At 41.4% G+C, this 20,639-nt stretch overlaps 1 protein-coding gene across 2 annotated transcripts; it reads left to right on the forward strand.

Moving 5' to 3' along the window:
• The first annotated feature begins 382 nt into the window (after positions 1-382).
• On the forward strand, positions 383-18,973 carry usp36 (ubiquitin specific peptidase 36). Of its 2 annotated transcripts, none has more exons than XM_020647668.3 (20): positions 383-511; positions 5,045-5,310; positions 5,444-5,665; positions 6,703-6,813; positions 9,481-9,583; positions 9,684-9,751; positions 10,070-10,140; positions 10,227-10,309; positions 10,484-10,595; positions 10,699-10,839; positions 12,564-12,664; positions 12,762-12,900; positions 13,023-13,385; positions 14,187-14,411; positions 14,855-14,979; positions 15,075-15,761; positions 15,942-16,165; positions 16,270-16,446; positions 16,546-16,661; positions 16,832-18,973. In XM_020647668.3, exons 2-20 carry the CDS (start codon positions 5,058-5,060, stop codon positions 16,961-16,963), a joined length of 3,453 nt encoding a protein of 1,150 aa, XP_020503324.1. In that variant the 5' UTR covers positions 383-511; positions 5,045-5,057; the 3' UTR covers positions 16,964-18,973. The 2 variants fall into 2 exon arrangements, with proteins under 2 accessions (XP_020503324.1, XP_020503333.1); XM_020647677.3 differs by having other exon boundaries at positions 15,945-16,165.
• The last annotated feature ends 1,666 nt before the right edge of the window (positions 18,974-20,639 follow it).

The following is a 20,639-nucleotide window of genomic DNA, read 5'->3' on the forward strand; positions in this document are numbered from 1 at the left end:
TCAATGGTTAGCAAATATGAATTCAATTTACTGACATTTTTGATAATTAAATATTTGGTAAAATTACATGTAGTGGAATATAAAATATAATACTGAGATTTAGTCAATCGAGGGATTTTCGTTTCTCAAGAGAGGACGGTGTGTGTCGGCGCAATGTTGAAGAAGTAACAAACCGCAAACTACACATTGTTCGTCTCTCGTTGTTGTTGTTACATCGAAAAATTGTTACGATATCATCTAGCCCAGAATTGCATCAATGGTAAACAGCGGCAGCGCTGGCTGGAAGTCACGCGTGGTTCTCTCCCCGACAGCGCTACGTCAGTTTCAGCGCTGATTGGCTGAACCTTTCAGCTTCGGTGTGACCTGTTCTCTGATTGGTCCTTGATCACTGCCAGTCATCTTCTGCTCCGCCCTTTGATAATGCAGCATGGGCGAAAATACCAGAGTCGAGAGCTACAGCTGAGGAAGCAGATCTCTGTACTGTCACCGATTTTGTCCGGTTGATCGTAAGGTGAGCATATAAACGATGTTTTTACATCCTTAATAGTCGTTGGCACATGTTTCCATTGTTATGTAACAAACACAACGGGCAGTATGTGGCGGGCTGGGCTTGTTAGCCACCTCTACGCTGAGATGCTAACCCACATTGCAGCAATGAGATCGGCTGGAGGCTTTCGCCACGTTAAGCTAGCTCGCTGGCTAATTTTCCGCTGCCACTGATAACCGTGAAAAGACAGAAAACGGCACTGCGGGTTGCAGAAAGAACCCCACGGTTAAATAGTGATTTGATAGTATGCGTGTTAGATTGCTGTCGATGTTTCGTAAACAAACTTAAGAGCGTTTTGTTTCGACATTATCTTAGCTGTGCTGTGTGTTAGCAACCTAGCATTTAAGCCTTGGTGGTGAATGGCCCTGAAGTGTTGACTCCAGCTGGTATACTACGGCTACTGCACTTGACAGCGATGTTTATGTGAAGTGAAGGATGTGAACTAACACAACTATCTAATTGTTCAATCGGTCGTTTCCGACGGATGGATTGTGGTAGTGTAGCATTACCCGCGTTGCCTTCAGGTGCGTCCCACAAAGTCAGGCGTTCGCGCGATGATTAGTCCTTGAGAGACAACGTGCGATATGAAGTGTACTGTACAAATGAAGCAGTGATAGTCAGTGCAGGTAATTTGTGAAATATGAAGTAAGTCGTCATGCTAGATGCATTTGTTCTCTGTTTCTGGGAAAATAATCACTTTTCAGTTGATTATTTGTGTTTCCTTCCTCCTTACACATGATATTGAAATACATAATTTAGAGAAAGTTTGGTGTCAACAGGACACTGACCCTGTCATTGTAAACAAGTAAATATTAGACATCACTGGATTGCAACTTGTTTTTCTTTTGATCGACTCTTTGAGTAATTCTTATTTATACTCTTCTTTTTCGTGGTTATTGTGGGTGGGTAGCTATTTAGCTGCCATATAAACGAATTGCTAAAGAGAAGTGGTTCCAAATTAAGTATTTCTAGAGCCTATTTTAATGTAGACTGTGTTTGTGCTGTACAGCTTATAAGATCAAGTGACCAAAAAACATTCTAACTTTCCCATCCAGCCCACAGCAAAACATCTCGCTGCAGAATAGTGTTTTATTAGAGTCATTTCATTTCTTTGTAGTAGCCTGCACGGTGAACATGCACACATGTGTTCAATCGGCTGTGGCTCAGTTGGTAGTCTGTTGTCTCTCAACCGGAAGGTTGGGGGTTTGATCCCCAGCTCCTGCAGCAACATGTCAAATGTGTCCTTAGGCAAGAAACTTAGCGTAGCGTGTGCATGTGTATGAATGGGATTAGTTACTTCTGATGGTCACTTTACATAGTGTGCTGTCAGTGTGTGAATGAGAGGTGTGGTGTAAAGGTGCTTTGAAGGCTAGATAAACTCTATACAAGCTTTAGTCCATTTTCCATTTACTCTCACAAGGGTAAACACAGAAAAAGGAAAGAAACATGTTTGTTTACTTCACAGATTCAAAGATCCACACATAAATATTCTACATTGAAAACAATTCATTAACATCCACATGCAATTCTGATGTTAAAGATGCAGAATGTCATACAGGTTCACTAGAAGTGTTGTTTCTTCTATCATATTAAACTCATAAATGTAGTCAGAGTAGTAAATTAGCAGTATTTTGACAGATGTTTGGCATGTGATTGTGTTATTAAATGTATCTCTTATTGTTGAAAAAACTATTGAGAGATGTAGCGATGTCTGGCATTACTTTGAAAATATGAGGCTCGCAGCAGATTACAAGTTATTTATAAAACCATTATAAGTCATTCAAGTACATCAATGAAGGGCATGTACATATAAATATATCACTGCTTATTAAGCTACATCTTTTAACATCCGATCTAACATGTAATCTGAAACTGATTTGTAAAAAAAAAAAAAAGACACTTTTAAAGACAAGATGTAATTGTCTGTTTAGTTTCTCTGACATTCCACAAACCAACTATCAAACTACAGCGTGTCTGTGTGGATTATGCAACACAACCATCGGGTTTCATTCATGTGTTGTGGTCAGTGTATCAACATCGCCGGGCCACTCTTCTAGTTGCATCACTGCAGTTTGTTGCGTCCCTGCAGGCTGCTGTGTGGCTCTCACTTGTATCAGTATCAGCAGCACGTGAAGGTCAGCGTGCCCTTGTGCATACAATGCATGTTCAACCCTCCTTCCCTCTTTCTGACGTCACTGCCCACTCTGATGAGCACCACTCTCGGGGCACTACATGCCTTCAGTGTTTTTATTGTAGTGCTCGGGCCATCTACATAATGTAATGCTCTCACTTTAATGAGGGTTGTGTGTGTGTGTGTGTGTGTTTGTGTGTTTGTGGCAACCTTGGCTGCATCCAGAGAAAACAGAGGTTATGTGAGAATGGATGATTGTTTTTTCTCACTACACAGATAGCATTTGAGCTTTTTCTGGGAATAAAACTCACAGCAGAAATCATTCATTCTGCCAGTCAGTATGTGGAAACGTTATCTACACTCAAATGTTTTTTTTAGTGCACTCAGCAGGCCAGTATTTAAAGGGACGGCAGACAGCCTCTGCAAGTGTTTGCTTTTTAAATCAGTATTTTCTATTTGTCAATTTTTCTTCATGCTCATTGGAATTCGATGATATAGAGAAATAGTAAATAAACATGTTAGTTAGTGGAAGAAACAATGAAAACATGAATGCAGGCCAAATCAATAAGATTTTGACCTGACGGTTAACAGCAGCTGTTAACACCTCGCGCTCTACATGCCCGTCCTCTCCTGCCTCATACACCCCCTACCACCCACCACCCACCACCCACCCCCACCCGGTTACCAATGTCTAATATCTTGCATAACTGTGAGGACAGCTGCCAAGACCCAGCTGGCTCCTGAGATGCACTCAGTACTTCTGTCTCTGTCAGAGCCACATATGTGACCTAGAGATGTACCTACTGAAGACACACGCTTTTATTGGGCACTGAAATGATTATTTCACTGATAAATCGGACGTTTATATAATAATATAATACTTTATTTGAAGAGCCCTTTTCAAGCCAGTAGCACAGAATGCTTACAGAAGCAATTTAAAAGAGACAATCACAAGTGAACACACAAAAACAGCAACATTCAGACACACAGTTAAAAGAGCCAATGACAGATTTAGAAAAAAAACAATAAAACAGGAGAGATCTAATATGCACACCGGAGCTCTGATGAAATTATCCATCAGCTAAAAAGGCAAGTCTGTAAAGTTGAGTCTTATGGCAGAGTTTAAAAGCAGAAACAGACAGTCTGCTGATTGGATAGAAAGTGGAAGACTGTTCCAGAGCTGAGGTGCTTCATCTGCCTTAAACCTCCGCCGTGACTCGGGCACAGTGAGCAGGCCCAAGGCTGCTGGTCTCAGGGGTCTTCTTGGGCAGTAAGATGTTGATAGAGTTTCCCAGAAACAGTGAGCAGCCGAACATACAAATACAAGAAAATACATTTGTAGACATTAAAAGACACACGTAACAAATTTAAACGGCAAATGTTTGGCAAGATTGTCCACAAATGCATCAGGGAGAACATCTGCAGCCAGATGTGTGTCTTTTTAACACCCTCTCAAAATCATCCAATGAGAGCAGCTCGTTAAGTTTCTGCTCTTTTTGTAACTCGTTCCAAATGAAGGGAGCAGCAAACTGAAAACGCCTTTATCCCCAGTTCAGTTTTGACTTGTGAACCAGACAGTCCGAAAAGGCCCTGGGATAAGTCCCTGTACTCTTCTGACTGATGTCAGGAGGAAGTCGACCTAAGATGGACTTGTAGATATGAATACACCAGTGTTTAGGACTGGGTATGGTAATTTAAGTATTCTGGTGCAGTACCATGTAGAAATTTTAAGCTGTCAGTAAAAAAATTAAAATCACAACTTAAAGAAATTGGCCACCAGTGCAGAGTTTGTCCAGCAGGTGACTTCCTCTGCACAGTTTAAAAAAAACCTCTTCTCTGAATCAGTAGTAATGTGTACCAGATAAACATTGGCTCATGTCACAGTATTTGCAGAGGCATCGGTGAATTCCTATTTGGATGAAGTATAATTGCTGTCATTGTTGTATGGCCTTGGCTGTATGGTTTGTGACGCCATTTTTGACTTCTGTTAAACTCGTCACTAGCAGTATGTTATTGCTGTTTAGGCTCCTTCTTTATTTTTAAGATGAAGAAATAGGTCGATTATTTGAGGGGTCAATAAGTCTTAGTGTTAGATTGGTGCACTAAATGCTTGTATGACAATACCTGCTTTTCCACTTTAGGCTGTATGGGAGATATTTCCAAAACTAGCATTTGTTAAGGGACAATCTATTTTAATGAATGAACCTTTCATTTACCAGGAAAATATTCTCATCATTGAGATACAAGTCTGTTTTTCAAGAGAATCCTGGCCAAGATACTCTTAAGATGATGAATAGGGTGTGGACCTCAAATAAAATTGGGCAAATGAGCATTGTTAATGACTATCAATCCAACTCTCTCCACAGTGATGTTCCAACAATGCCGATAGTCGATAAACTCAAAGAGGCTTTGAAACCTGGCCGAAAGGAGACGGGCGATGAGGGCGACCTCAACAAACTCTTGGCCTCTTCTGCCAAGAAGGTCCTTTTGCAGAAGATAGAGTTTGAGCCTGCCAGCAAGGGTTTCTCCTATCAGCTGGACAGCCTGAAGAACAAGTATGTGATCCTCAACCCCAGGAATGAGGGCGCTACGGGCCAGAAGGCTGCAGAGCCTGCCCAGATAAAGAGGCAAGGTAAGCTCTGAAACTGAACTGAAGCATTTGCATGTTTTGATGTCTAATATTAGCAGAGTTTTCCTTAAAAGTTGAGCTTTCTGTGGATTACTGTTTTTGATAATGACACAAACTGACTGCCCTCCTTCTTCAGTCTCTGAGAACGTGGTTGGGGGCCAGAGCGATGGGGTCCCGGCCCCCCAGAAGATGCTCTTTCCAGGGAACAAGCTCACCCTCAAATGGGAGCGTGTGTACAGGGTGGGAGCCGGCCTCCACAACCTCGGGAACACCTGCTTCCTCAACTCCACAGTGCAGTGTCTCACCTACACCCCACCACTTGCCAACTACTTACTCTCCAAGGAGCACAGCCGTGCCTGTGAGTACTTGAATTGTGCTCTTAAATGCTCCCAGACACACAGCATTTACACTCTCGTTCACCTCGCCTAACCAGTGCACACCCACATGGTTTTAAACTTTTAAAGTTAGTGAAAATGACTGTAACCCTGCTACTGTAAGCCCTTTATGCTCACACATCTCTGCGGAATGCAAACCAAAGCAGCTGAAGAAGAAAAACATAGACAGCTGCTTCAGTCGTTCCTCTCTCTGCTTTCACTCAGCAATAGAAAAAAAAACCTCACTGACCTCAACGCTTCAGTGCTCTAGGTTAAAATGCAGGTTTGGAAAGAGAATACCTCATCAAAGTAATCATCTACTCAAGCAAAAGTAAAAACTAAATCATTCAAAATGTACCTAAAAAAATGGAAGCTTTACTTTTATACCTGAGGTAGTTAAATTTATGGAATACTTTTAAAATATAAAGCAATTCAACATCCAATTATGGATGGTATGTTGAATCATTATTCTGGCTATTTCATCCTCAACATGTAGCCATAAAGAAAGAGTAAATATAGGCTTTAACTGCGTTTCTCTGTCTATCTGCTGTCCTTCATGTTTTACAGAACACCTGTGTTTGCAACATGTTCCCTTTTTAAATCTAAAATAAATCCCAGAAAAACTTTTTTTTTTCTCCACTAAATTGGCGCCTATTCATCCCAGAGTAGCTGATAGTTAGCTTCACCTTCGTCTGGCTGCATCTAGATGGTTTGAAAGCGTCACCATTATACACAGGCCTGCTTTCAACTGGTAACATGTGCACATGCAGAGTGAGAAAGCTTTGCTTGACTACATGAAAAGTGTTGAAGAATAATTGTGATAATTTCAGACTTTTGCGATGTGTTCATTGTGAATGCTTTCATCCTGATAATAAGTTTATACCCTGCCTTGTGTTTGTTCACTGAGTTTATTCTGAGTGATTAAAACGATATCACATTTAACGTTCCTTCTTTCAATAACAAACATTTCCTCTGCCATCGTTCCCTGATTCTAATGCTGCTATTGTTGTGTGTGTTTCAGGTCACCAGTCAGGCTTCTGTATGATCTGTGTAATGCAGAACCACATCATCCAAGCCTTCGCCAACACGGGCAACGCCATCAAGCCCGTCTCCTTCATCAGAGATCTGAAAAGTAAGATGTCCATCTTCCCTTGAACTCTGTGTCATTGCATGTGAGCAGTTTTGTGTCAGACACCTGACGTTTAGAGTGAACACTGCCTCAGGCACGATGACGCAACACTGGCCATGTGAGTGTCACGTGACAGCAGCCAGTGACTGCAGTCTGAAAAAGGAAAATAAAAGAAAAAAGTGGAGCGGACAGACTGCAGGGCTGTGAATGAAAAAACCATGTAGAGAGTAGAGACAAGGTATGATCCTACACCTTGACATGCTGAGGTACTGTGCTGTAAGCTCACAGTCCAACCGCCCCCCCCCCCCCCCCCCCCCACACCCTCTCTCCCCTCCCTCCTCCTCCCTTCAGTCCGCCTCCTGCCTGCTGCTTCCTTATGTGCTGCTGCAATCATGTCTCCACCTCCTGCACCTCTTTTTCTGCCTCTCCCTCCCCCCTCCTTCCCCGATGCCCTCTCTGTCTCCTTGTGACTGCAGGCTGAGAGGAGCAGCTTTAGCACAAAAAAATCTACAGTCCAATTTCCCCCCCCCCCCCCCCCTTTCTTCTCAACCCAGGACAAAGATGGTCTGTTTTTGTTCCTCTCTTTTTTACTTTATTTGAGCTGAAAGCAGGTAGGAACTAGCATCCACAGCTAGGACAGAACAAACACATCCAATGAAAAACAGCCTTTGGTTCCGTTTTAGCTCAGCACAAATCATGCCACTAAAAATCTAAAAAGTGTTGCTGCGACTGATCCTGAAATGTCCCCAGGATGTCACTCTGGGTCTCTCAAAGCAAATAAAAACACAACCACCCTGCTGCCGCGTGCCCACAGTTTTTTTTTAATATCTTGTAGATGTTCCTCTCTCACCTCCGCGCAGAAAGTCCCCGAAACAGGTCGTCAGAGTCGTGTGGTGTCTTATTCCAGTTTCCCCACTCAGCGGTGACTCACGGCTGTACAGGGATGCTATGCCGGGAATGTGGTGATGATGACCGCAATGCAATTAACCAGCTCATACTTTCCCCCCTTTCTTTCCATTAGGATAATCAGTGTAGAGTCGAAGGGTTTTACACTCCATTATAGTCGAGAAGATAGATGAGTCTGCTGAGTGACTGTAAGCTTTTATTGAGTCATCGTCCAACTGCATATCTGAGAATGTTCTGACATTTTAAATAAAGCATCTTTACTGATAATCATTTTGTACTCTCCACATGTGCCATGTTGCTATTTCTGAACATCTTTACACCTTCTTTAAATAAAGTAAATACCCTGTTTAGTATGTACGGTAAGAGATAATGGACAAAAAGGGCTTTGTGTCCCCTGTAATCCCCCTCAATACATGCTATATTGTTATGTGCTCCTTGCCAATACATATCAATACAGATGTTACAGAATCGATACGGCTGCTAAGCTTAGCCATAGCTCTGGGATTAAAATATTATTAATTTCTAGGATCTTTGAAGACCTGATTTGAACAGCTGTTGTAGTGAAGTCTGTGTAGGACAGGGTCATCATCCAAAATCAATGTATACCACCATATGTATCATATCGTGGGGTTGTGGGAAATACCCAGCCCTGATACTTCCTAATAAAACATGGTGGCATAAAATGTTGTCCTGGAAATCACGTATTGATTCTACATTTATGTTCTCCTGCAAATAAAGTCGTCCCTTAGATTCGACATATTGGAAGCCTTGTAGCCTGTAGATGTATTGAATTAGCCGACCTCGCTGTTGTAATTCATTTTAAAGTAAATATGTCCAGTGAAAGGTCAGACGTCAAAGGTGAACATCGCTGTAGCACCTGATCCATATTTTCTGCCTCTGAACTTTTAAATTGTGTTGTCATTTATTTTTGATGAATCCGTCTCTTAACACCACAGTCCATACAGTTTTTGAGTTTAGTGTTGACATCTCTCTCACAGCTCTCGTGTCTTATAACCTCTCTTGGCATGGCTAAGCTATTTGTCCTCTTCCCTCGTTTTCTGTTCTTTCCTCCTCTTCATGTCCACAGTTAACAGGCGCACATTAAGCGTGGAAGACTTTCTTCTGTGTGTGAACATGTGCAACTAACTGACTAATTATAATTTAGTATGAAAACATCAGCGTCTCCCACACACAGACCAAACCTGGGCGGGCTGCCAAAGTACATTTTGCCAACCATATTGTTTTTTTTTATCCGCATAGTTACTATCACCATCTAAGATCCATAAACAAGTGGGCGATCTGCCCTCGCTTCACACCTGTTGGGCTGTATGCTCTGCATGTAGAAGGAGAGCGAGAGAGAAAGATGTGTTCCTCCTTAGATGCATTAATCAGGGTGTGATGTCTCATGTTAATATGAACCTTCTAATGCTGTCAGTCTAATTGTTTGGTGCAGCTTGTTGCTCCCTGCACGATGCTCACCTGTTGTCATAATGGTAAAGTGAGTGATACTTTAATTAATCAATCCTAAAGGCAGTGACCCTACTGTAGCTGTTGTGCACCAGCTTAATGTGCAGTCCTTATCAAGCTACGCTACACATTAGCTTTACCATTGCAGAGGGACCAAGCAGCGAAACTTCGTAATAAACAAGTCAAGTCAGCAGTATGGGAGCGTTTCAGGTTCACCTCACGTGAATATTTGTCAATCAGCTCTTCATTTTGATAACAAGCACACAAACCTAACAAACTGTTTTTTGTCTCCTGTAGAAATTGCCCGACACTTTCGTTTTGGAAGCCAGGAGGACGCCCATGAATTCTTGCGGTACACCATCGATGCCATGCAGAAAGCCTGTCTAAATGGCTACCCTAAGTACGACTTCATCATTGTTGTGTTTACTGAGCTTTTAAACTTAAGCTGTGTTTTATATATTTTTTATTTTATTACATTTTTCTCCCCTTGCTTTCTGAAGGCTTGACAGACAGACCCAGGCCACAACACTGGTTCATCAGATCTTTGGAGGTTACCTCAGGTCAAGAGGTATTGACTTTTTTTTTCTTTTCTTTTCAGAGAAAGAAACCATTAGAAAATATTTCTTTTAGAGCTGTGCAGGTTTACTAATTTCTTCATCTGTGGCTTATATGATTGCATTATTGATCTTTTACCCAGCAGAGCAGACTGATGTCAATGTCAAGAAAATAGATTTGCTCAAACGGCTACATGTTGTTGAATAGTTTTTTCACCACAGTCATACATGCAAATGCATATCTTTCTTTTTTCTATTTTCATCAAGTTTGTGTATACTCTGAATAATGTGGAAAAACAAGTAAAAATATAAATTGTCTTTTTGCCTTTCAGTGAAATGCTCGATTTGTAAAAGTGTGTCGGATACATATGACCCTTACCTGGACATTGCTGTGGAGATTCGGGTAAGAGACATGATCTCAGTAATATGTTGTGTATATTTTCAACCTGCTTCAGCATCACTAAGTATTTCTGTTGTTTTGTTTCTCAGCAAGCGGCGAACATCGTGCGAGCCCTGGAACTGTTTGTAAAGCCCGATGTACTCAGTGGAGAGAACGCCTACATGTGTGCCAAGTGAGTCCCATTCATCTAGTCTGACAACATCCCTCCACTTTAAGTGAATCTGCAGGACATGGCGATAGATCTTTCTTTTTTTTCTCCCCACAGTAACATCTACTCACATTAGACGTCCATTTTCCCTGACCTATCATGACTCCTCCTTTTTTTTTTTTTCTTTCCCTTCCTTAGGTGCAAAAAGAAAGTGCCGGCAACTAAGCGCTTCACAGTCCATCGAACATCTAATGTACTGACCCTCTCACTGAAGAGGTTTGCAAACTTCAGCGGAGGAAAGATAACAAAGGTGAACACGGTTTTCTCGCACTATTAGCTCTACAGAAGAGCCGTTTCATATTTTTCAGTGATCTCATACTTCAGTGTTTTTTCTTCTTTTTTTTTTTAAACAGGATGTTGGTTATCCAGAATTTCTGAACATCCGCCCATACATGTCTCAGAGCTCAGGAGATCCCGTCATGTACGGCCTCTATGCCGTCCTCGTGCACTCGGGCTACAGTTGTCATGCAGGCCACTACTACTGCTATGTCAAGGTGAGACACCGCCTTGTTACTGATGGTGTCGTTATGTTCACTAACATTGTGCGTGATTGGAAAAGGACGTTCTTTGCTGTGTGGAGGATCATGACTAAAGGGATGGATGTTTAGAGGGTTTTTAGAAAATGCAGAAAATATCAGCTCATCACATATTTGATATCTGACTTTCTTGCTCTCATAATTTTAGCTCTAAAATAATTGTTGGGCTTACCGATTCTACATAAGCATGTAGAATCTGTGTCCGAGGGTCTGAGTTTTACAATGGGAAGTGTTCTGGTTTCATTTGTCATACACTTGTAGCCTAATTAGTATTGACCAATTATGTATCAGCAGGCTTTGGTGTGTCGCCGGGAAAAGCAGTTCATATTGAGAGCAAAAGCAGGCGGAACAATGTAATGACATCCCGGGTCCCATTGGTGGTAATCTGACAAAGATTTATTTATCTCCATCAATAGATATCTGCATGAAACTGCAGCAGACAATCTTTATCAAAAGTGTCCACTTGAGCAATACATCTGCAGGACCATGTGTAGCGCAAGACAGTCGCTGTTGTGATTTACGACTCCCATGAACACGTCAGAAATGATCGATTCCACCCCCATTCCACAAAAATAGTGTCTTCTCCTCTTGAAGTTGGCAGAGCTTCCTTTTTTTTATTTTTTGCAAATCTTCATCATGATGTTACTTTGGCAAACTCAAGACCATATAGCTGCTTGAAAATCTGTTTCTTCTTCTAGCTCACACCGCTGAAGTAAACTAAGCCTCTGTGTGACCTAGTATTCACACTTAATGTGAGACCCCCTTTAAAACAGATGAACAGGGGCTTCTCCAGGGGGAGGAGTGAACCAAGAAATGACGGTGTTAAATCTGAAGGGGAACATTTAGCTTTGCATTAGATCTGATCGCACGGTTGATTGTCTTTGAACTTTGAACAATGCAGCACATGCAAAATGACATTTTGGCTGAAAGTTGTTAAACGCTAACTTCTGGCTACGCCTGAACAATCACTGAGAAGTTTGCAATCGTGCCCAGAGGCATATATCACCAGACAATAGCTGATGGATGCATAGACTGGGGCGATATGATTACAATCCTCCATCATAGATTGTGTAGTTTATCATGACAGTATCAGAATATAATCAAATTTAGTTGAGTTTCTGATATTTTTGGCTCATTCTATGCCTTTTTATTATGACATTAGGACAGTGAATAGGGGCAGGAACATTTAGAGGAGCGGGGTGTGAGGGAGGGAGCGAGGCTCGAACATATGAGAGTTGAGAGGACTGTGACCTCTGTAAACCGGATGCACGCTCTTACTGCTTGGCTGAACCGGCGCCCCCTGTTAATTGTTGTATTGCTAAATAGTCATAATATTAAATCATGCAGTCATATTGTGCTTGGTAGTGTATTCAATAGTCTGAATTGTCCTTTTAACACATTGTTGCCGTAGAGCCGTGCTTATTATTGACATGAAACGTTGACTCTGATTGCTAACTACGTCCAGAGAAATACAACCATCTACCTGTTGTTTTTTTTAACAGCTATGGTAGTGTCTTCTGACTCTGTGGGAGTTATGAATACGACTTTTAATCAAACAAATTGTGTTCCTGTTACTGCTGAAATCTGCTGCTAAATTCAAGCTAAATGAAGTTAACTCCTGGAGGGAGTCTTGTTGCCTTCTGCACATTTTTAAAATGTTATCTGTTCCTATTTTTTCTCAGGCAAGCAACGGTCAATGGTACCAAATGAATGATTCAATGGTGCACTCCAGTAACATCAAAGTGGTGTTGAACCAGCAGGCCTACGTGCTTTTCTACCTGAGGTAAGTCTGCGTGCAGGAGATCCACAAAGGTGTTTTTTTTTGTTTTTCCTGGACGTGCAATGAAATAAACTGTGGACTTTTTTCTTGTATATTGAAGGATCCCTGAAACGAGGAAGAATGCGGAAGGGCAGACAACTAAGCAAGGCATGTTGCATCAAGGGAAGAATAGTGTGTCGTCTGAACAGATAAAGAGGGCCAACTTGAACGGGCCGCTGTCCTCCCCGCAGGTTACAAAGGTACGAGACGGTCAGCCCGCTGTTGGACATGCGGACTATATGCTGACAGTTCATGAGCAGTTTTCATTTTGAAGCTGTAAATATAATTCTCTCTTTTTTTCTTTTTTTTTTTAATTCCCTAGAAACTTGAACCTGCACAACTGCGTAAGATCCAGTCCATGGACGGCGGGTTAGGCTTGCCCGTTTCCAGGAACGGGGTCAACTCTCAATCACAGCCAAGAATTTCCACTTGGACGTCATCCTCCAACGGCCCACCCAAGCTGCCGGGTGGACCCACGGTCATCGAGGAGCCTTTCAAGAAGCTGAAGAAGCCCCCTCCCCAGAGCCAAGCACAGTCCCGCAGCAGCACGCCAACCCCGTCCAACAACGGGGTGAGCAGGACAGAGGGAGACAAAAAGCAAGGCGGCGAAGGCCGAGGCATGGCAGCGTCTACCTCATTCAAGTCTTTGTCTGACTCTTCGTCTGCCGACACCCTCGACTCGAAGGTAATGTTTTTTTTTTTTTTTTAAATGTGCTTTATTGAACAAAGATGCAATGAGCATTCCTTCATAAGTGAAATTCAAAGGAGATGCCATGCACACAGGTTACTACCTGTGGCTAATTTTCAACCTCCGTCCCTGGCTAGGCTTTTAGGATTCAAAGAGAAACATTAGACTTGAGAACGAGAATGTTTAGCTACGAGCTAATGTATCCAGGTATAGTTAACATGACGTCTTTTAACACAGCAGCACTTCCAGCAATAGAACAGCAGCTTTCAGTAATATATCCAGATTTTTTATGCAGCTGTCTTTGATGTAACAGCTAGTGTTTCCGTGGCAACGATAAACATGTCGTGTCAGTCTTGGCATCTGCCACATTGAGACACATTCCATTATAACTATTATATAAAGGATTTCTCTCCACAAGAACAATATGGTTTAGTCCATTTTTAATAATAACAATATTTCAGTGTAAAAATTCTACATATTACAACTTTAAGAAATGCAGTTACGATATTAAACAAAGACCTAAATTCTTAGGAGGCTTCAAATTGAGACTTTTTGATTTGGGAAAAGAACGACCTTTAATGACGGGTTATCTTAACAGCCAGTGTTTTGTTGATTTACTAATCGATCAAATCAAGGAAGTGCGCCATCTTGAATCCTAAGGTAGAGCATTAAGTTTGGAGGTGTGATTGCCTAAATCTGTTTTAAATGTATGCCGTGTACTCTCCAAAATTCTTCAGTCTGATTCGATGCGCAGTACTGTAACCGCTCTCTGTGTTTGTTTTTGTTTTTGTCGGCCAGGACTCCGTGGGTACCAAAAGTGCGCCGGTAGGAGAGACTCCCTCCACCCCGCGGAAAGGCTCAAACGCTGTGTCGTCTCCGGCCAAAAGCGTGGAGCGCTCCCAGAGCACAGAGGAGCAGAAGACGGCCAAACTAAAACCCCCCGCCCTCAACAACATCACATTGGAAGCCACCAGCACCATGTCACCTCCGCCTGCCAAGAAGCTGGCCCTGTCAGCCAAGAAGGTGAACCTCAATCTCATCCACAGCAGGAGCACCACCTCCTGTCTTACTGAAAGATTATGATTGGTTTCCTGATGCCTCACTCCAAATTGCTGTTTGACAATTGATTTCAATAAGTAGTTAAGATCAAGGCAAGTGATATCCTCTTCTCTAGTTTATTTTCTACTGTTTAAAATGTGTAATTTTCCCAGTGTGTATGTTTAATCAACCACATATTAGCACTTGTTTAGTTTGTCTTCTTTTCCTTTAGTTTGTCCTTTTTTTCTAACCATTTCTAATTCTTCTCTGCCATACCCTTTCCTCTTTTTTTTCTCCTCCCTCCATCTTTTCCTGCCGTCCCTTTTTTTGATCTTTCTCTTCCTTGTTTGATTCTCTTCCTTATTTTTGTCACATCATGGCTATTTTTTTTTAGACCACCAAGTTTTTATTTATGTCGATAACTGCAGGCTCGCAGCCAGAACCCGAGCAGCATTGATGCTCCGCCCCATTTGCCACGCCAGCTGTCCAGTGACCCCATGCATCGAAATCAACTCAACCCCCTCACCTATGCCTCACCTTCTCATAATCACAGGTAAGAACCTCCAGCCACCGCTCTAAGAATTAAGTATTTGACATTTTGGAAATGATCCGATCAATTCAGGTTGGTCTCTCATCTTTTCTCCTCAGAGCTGGTCCATTCCATTCTCCAAAAGTCCAGTCATCATCGCAGCCTTTTGCCAACTCCAGTGGATCCTTCAAACCGAAACAGTCCCTTCTTTCTACACTGCAAAAACCAAACGCCAGCCTTTCTCCTAAAACAAACGGCCTCCACAGTGCCAGCCCAAAGAGCCCCAAGTCTTCCAACAACCCCAGCGCCCCAGTGGAAGAACCGGACCTCAACAGCCTGTCGGCTCAAAAGACCACCCAAAAGAAGAAGAAGAAGAAGAAGAGGCGACATTCTGAGGTGGAGGGTGAGGCTGAACCAGTCGCATCCCCAGCTGCTCAAGTGACACAAACCAACCTCATGGAATCGGCGAGCGAGAAGAAGCAGAAGAAGAAGAAGAAGAAAAAAAAGCGGAAGAGGGAGAACGAGGATGGAGAGAAAGCGACGGAGAGGGAGTGTGTGTCGTCTCACCTGGACACGTCAAACCAGGAAGAGGATTGGTGCCAGGGCGGCATTTGGAGTCTCACATCCAACTCGGATAAAGAACAGACTCGGCAAAAACCTCAATTAGATGCAACAAGTCCCACAGTGCAGTGCGAGTCAAACCAGGGGAAGGACTCTGTGAAGTTAAAAAAGAAGAAGAAGAAAAAGAAGATGCAACCAGTGGAGCCTGTGCAGGACACAACCTCGGCACGCTCTGTAACAGAAAGGTACGTCTTCATAACTGTTTACAATTAATGTTACTGAGCTCATGATTTGGAATAGAGGCCCATACAATTGTTTCTATAGCAACCAGTTTGCTCTTGTGTGTAACTGTCGGTCACTTGTACAAACTCCCACACATTCCAACTTCCTGTAAAACTCCCTTTTTGAACTCTGCTTTGACCCAGCAGCACTTCAGAGATGAATGCAGCAGTCGTACAGAACGATACAGGAACTGTGACCGTTTCGAAAAAGAAATTCAAGACTAAGAAGAAGAAGAGGCTTAAAGAAGAGGTGGGGCTGTGGGAGGAGAGCAGGCGATGCTCGGATGGAAAGAGCGAGGAGACTGAAGCAGCAGCAGAGGAGCCCCCTCTCAAAAAGATCAGCTCTGAGAACAGTAAACAAAGCGCAGGTTAGTATGTAGTTCATAGTTCTTTCATAGTATGTAGTGAACAGCGATGAGATTCTTCTGGATTTACTGATGTATAATTATTTATTTATTTCCATAAAATCCAGCTACAGTGGTGATGTGGGACAGTAAAGTGAAGGATGGCTACAAACGCAGCCAGGCGCCAGCAGCTGATGAGGACAAACCGGCCAATGTTGCTCCTGCAGCCTGGGATGGAAAAAAGAGCAGCGGGGTGGTGGAGGAGCTGCTCAGGAGCGCCACAGATAAAGCCTACGGAGCCAACGGTGAGTGCTCTATAATGTAAATAAAGCAACACTCTTATAAAAATCCCCTGAAAGACTGTTATTATTTTATACTTCATGTGTTTGCGTTTTCTTGCGTAGTCCTTAGCTGGGATGGAGAAGTCTCTGCTATTAGTAGAGATGCTGCTGAAGATGTTCGCCATGCCCAGTGTGACACTGTGATCGATGAGTGGGATGAAGACTTTGACAGTGGGAAGGTGAGGAGAAAGTGTACAGGACAAAAAACAAAGATGGGGTTTGGGGTTCACATTCAGATGTCAAGTTGAATCACATTTTGCACGTCTATCTCAGGGCTTACTGTTACGACCCCTTTATACTCAGCTCCTCTCTCTCCTTTTTTTTTTTTATCTTTTGTTCTGAACTTTAGGTGAAGAAAATCAAAAACTATAAAAAAGAGAAGTGGAGAAGCGGCATCAGCATCTTCCAGAAGATTCAGGACAGGCGGAACAAGTGGTCCGTAACACCCGGAGGGAAGAGGGTTTTCGGAGTCCGACGCTGACTGCCTAGCTCGCTGTTGAGGAACCAGGACGACAATACTGTATACCAAACTTCAGTTCATTTTCTCCATCTTTTAAAAAATCTTTCTTTGTTGTTTTTTTTCAAGTTGAACCCAATCTCCTGAATACATACAAGCCCAAAGCAGCATAGACAACAGACAGACAGCTCCTTAAATCTGCAAAATGAAATGTTGTCTCACTTTTTTACAACCAGTAACATTTGACCTCTCGTATCCACTTTTAATAAACCATAAAAGTGGCTCAAGCTTCCCTGTGCATGTAGTATTTAACACAGGTACGCACAGCTTCACGTTGGCCTTTTTTAAGCCTCGTTTGTCGCCCCCAAAAAATCGCGAGCTGCTATGAAATGATCGTATAACAGACTTAGAATCAAAAGAATATCTAACACTCTGAAGCTGTCTTGTAATGAAAACTTTAAAACAACCCTTGGAGCAAACGTTTGCAGACACAAGGGCTGAGAAAGTTTGAAATATAAAAGGAAGTAACCTTTTGTCTTGATTACCAAACGATAAAGATCCTTTAGTTTTTATTCATTAAACCTGTATTATTTTAGCTTTCTGTATACTTTTCTTATTTTATATCTTTATTTGCCATTCTTTTATTTTGCTGCAGTGTCAGTGCCATGTGGCTTGTTTTTAAGGACCACATTTTGCCTGCTTAATGTTGGTGAAATGAGGGTTTAAAAATGGCCACCTTCTTTTTAAAGCTTGCATGTCTAAACTTAAAAAGAAAAAACAAATTTGGGTGAATTCTGTTTTTAATTTGTTTTGTTCCCCAACGAAGTCAAAGTCTGTTTCAGATTACATGTTAAGATAATTGACACCATGAAAAGGATTCTCCTCTGATTTGAATAAATAGATCAATGGTGGACATTGACAAGAACACAGTGGACCTCACCAGTTTCATCATATCCGGTTGTTTACCTGGACTAAAGTGTTTTCTGACAGGAGCAGTACATGGTGCATTCACAGAGTACAAGGTGGGGGTGTTGGAGGAACTCCAGCGGGAGCAGTTGTTTTCTACTGTGCAGCTATTCAGCTCTGTAGCTCATCTAACCGCTCCAGTGTTCTGAAGCCCTCAATCTCCCCGATTTAACCGTTCCACTTCTCAAAATAAAAACTGTACTGAATAAAAAGGGTTACACTTTCTGCTTTGAGGCACTGTGTTTCAAATGGGACTGCCACATGCTGACTTTCTTTTCCACCCCCTCGTACGTTATATCTCTATGCAATTTTCTGACAGTCACGCTGGACTCATTGAAACTGGGCAAAGACTCAGGAACCCAGACATCCTGCAGCCCATCGTCATCTCTGATCAGTCTCCCCGACGAACACTTTGCATCCTGTACATCTTGTAGAAACCGTTTTATACAAACTATTTCAGGTGTGGAAACCATGGAAACCATCTTGCACCAAACCCAGGCACAGATGTGTAGATGAACTTAACGTGATAACAAAAAGCTTGGCCACTGTAGAAGACTGTACAGTCCATCTTGTGCTACCCGTCTCCCTCCGACGCTGTAAAGATCTGCCCATGCATTTCTTATCATTCTAGAGATGTTGCCTTGAATTGGCTATAAATAAATAAAAAGTATAGGTCTTAATGTTATAAATATATAATTTAAAGAAGAAAAGACAGATCTTTAATGTGCTACTAATACTCAGATCAGTTGGTGGATATTAACCTGAGAATTAATCTGCAAATGTGTTAGTTCATTTGTGTATAAGAGAGTTGTCTGTTTTTCATGCAAGACCTTCCCTCTGTCACTGTAGTTGTGTACAGTACAAGAGAAGCCTCCACAGTCTGACGTCCATAGGACGACGCAGAGGAACATTTCCTAGTGTGTGAATGGACGGTTCACATGTTTGCATTGATGGTTCTATATTTGGCACCACCTTTTCTGACCAGGGAAGAGACCTTTCATAATGAAAGCAGCTCTGACCACACTATAGGTAACTATGGAGGTGCAATAAAGTTGTGACTTTTGTGAATTGATTGTCTATTTTTTTTCTTCTTTAATAGTGATGATTGCATGTTAGAATATTAACATTTAGAAGCGATGCATTGTCCAAAACCTGAATGATCAGTTTAAAGAATTTTATCAGCCTTTAATACTTTCATATAGATGAAATATAAATTCATCTTTAATCATAAAGTAATTTTTTTGCCAATTGATCTATTTCAATCTTTAAAAACAATTTACAAACTGTGCTATGTTTGAGTCTGAGTAGATGTTGAGTTAAGGGAAAACATGGATTTTCTTTATAGAAGCCTGAGCTGAGCACTAATGTGACTCCACTTATCATCCTGGTGCAAAGTCATGCTGGACCCTCAAACTGCCTGAAAACCATTATTCATACTATGTGTGAGCTGGAAAAGTCAAACTTAGTTCCCATAGTAACAAAACTATTTACAATTATCAACCGAAACTTTCTTCAGTGTGGACTTTCAGGGTAAAACAAATGATAATGCTCCTGTATAATTTAAGTCATGATGCATTTTTCATTCAGACATCAAGGTCAAGGTTAGACTAAAGTTTGTGGGGAAAGGAAATGGTGTGAACTGTTTTCCACCTTTTTTTTGTTATGGGTTCTTTAAAATAGGCTGTGTAGACTTGCTTAAATGCATTTTTAAATCCTACCTAGGGGGAAAAAACGTATTGGTTAATTTAATCATAGCTGTTCTCTTTTACATATTTAAACTAAATCGAGACAGTTGAGCATTAAGTTTTCAGTACAAAGTATATAACATCTGTAATCACAGACCTGCCAGAAGGACTCAAAATGAGAAATATAACAGAATAGAAGAAAGTTAATGTAGTGTAATGTAATCTTGTGAAGCTAATAATGAAACCAAGAAAAAAAACCTTTTGTTTTCATGCTTTCAGGAATGATGAATGAAGTTTATAGCTCATGTAGCCCCATAGTGCAAATGAGCTCGAAAGTGTAGCTTTGCTTAAGAATTGAAATTTATGAACAAAGTCACAAACTTTTGGCAGGGATTGCATATATTTATTAGTCCAAGAGTCTAAGAGCCTAAATAAAAATTGATAGCAGAATATAATATGCTAGCCCTGAAGGTCAACTGCAAAAAAAAATTTTTTGAAACGTAAAAATATTTAATAAACGTAAATGTGGCTAAAACATAAACTGTCATGACTGTTGCTAAGGACTTTGTCCAATCAGAGACAACAAGTGTTGCACCCTTTTCGTTTTCTGAAATTGTTTTTGCACTCAGTGAAAAACATTTTATTCAACAAAATATATTTCTATTCTAGACAAAAGAATTCTCAAAATATTTCTATTTCAAAAATATTTTTGTCTCTCAAAAATGACTTTTAATTTTGCAGAAAAGGTTTGCTCTCATGAAATGTTTTATGAAATGTTTTTGTGTTTCATGAAATGTTCTGTTTCCTGTATTATTTGAACGTTTTGTAAAATGTGCATAGCATTTAATCAAACATTTTTGTGTTTGAATATTTTTGCATTTAGTGAAATGTTTTATTTTGCATTCAGTGATATCTTTTGCAGTACTTTAATCATAAACAACGTGATAGTTTACCTCACAGTTGTTTTGGATGTGGGCAGTGTTCAGCAAAGTTGTTAGTGAAAGTTAGATCGTGACATCACACCTGGGGTGGGCGGGGCCAGCGTGTGC

This window comes from Labrus bergylta, chromosome 16, assembly GCF_963930695.1.
Source record: "Labrus bergylta chromosome 16, fLabBer1.1, whole genome shotgun sequence".
Classification (NCBI taxonomy): domain Eukaryota; kingdom Metazoa; phylum Chordata; class Actinopteri; order Labriformes; family Labridae; genus Labrus; species Labrus bergylta.

Coding starts and splice junctions, on each gene's coding strand:
- usp36 (XM_020647668.3), top strand. CDS start 5,058: ATGCCGATAGTCGATAAACTCAAAGAGGCTTTGAAACCTGGCCGAAAG. Junction 6,814..9,480: donor CTTCATCAGAGATCTGAAAA/GTAAGATGTCCA, acceptor TGTCTCCTGTAG/AAATTGCCCGACACTTTCGT. Junction 13,386..14,186: donor CCGACACCCTCGACTCGAAG/GTAATGTTTTTT, acceptor TTTGTCGGCCAG/GACTCCGTGGGTACCAAAAG.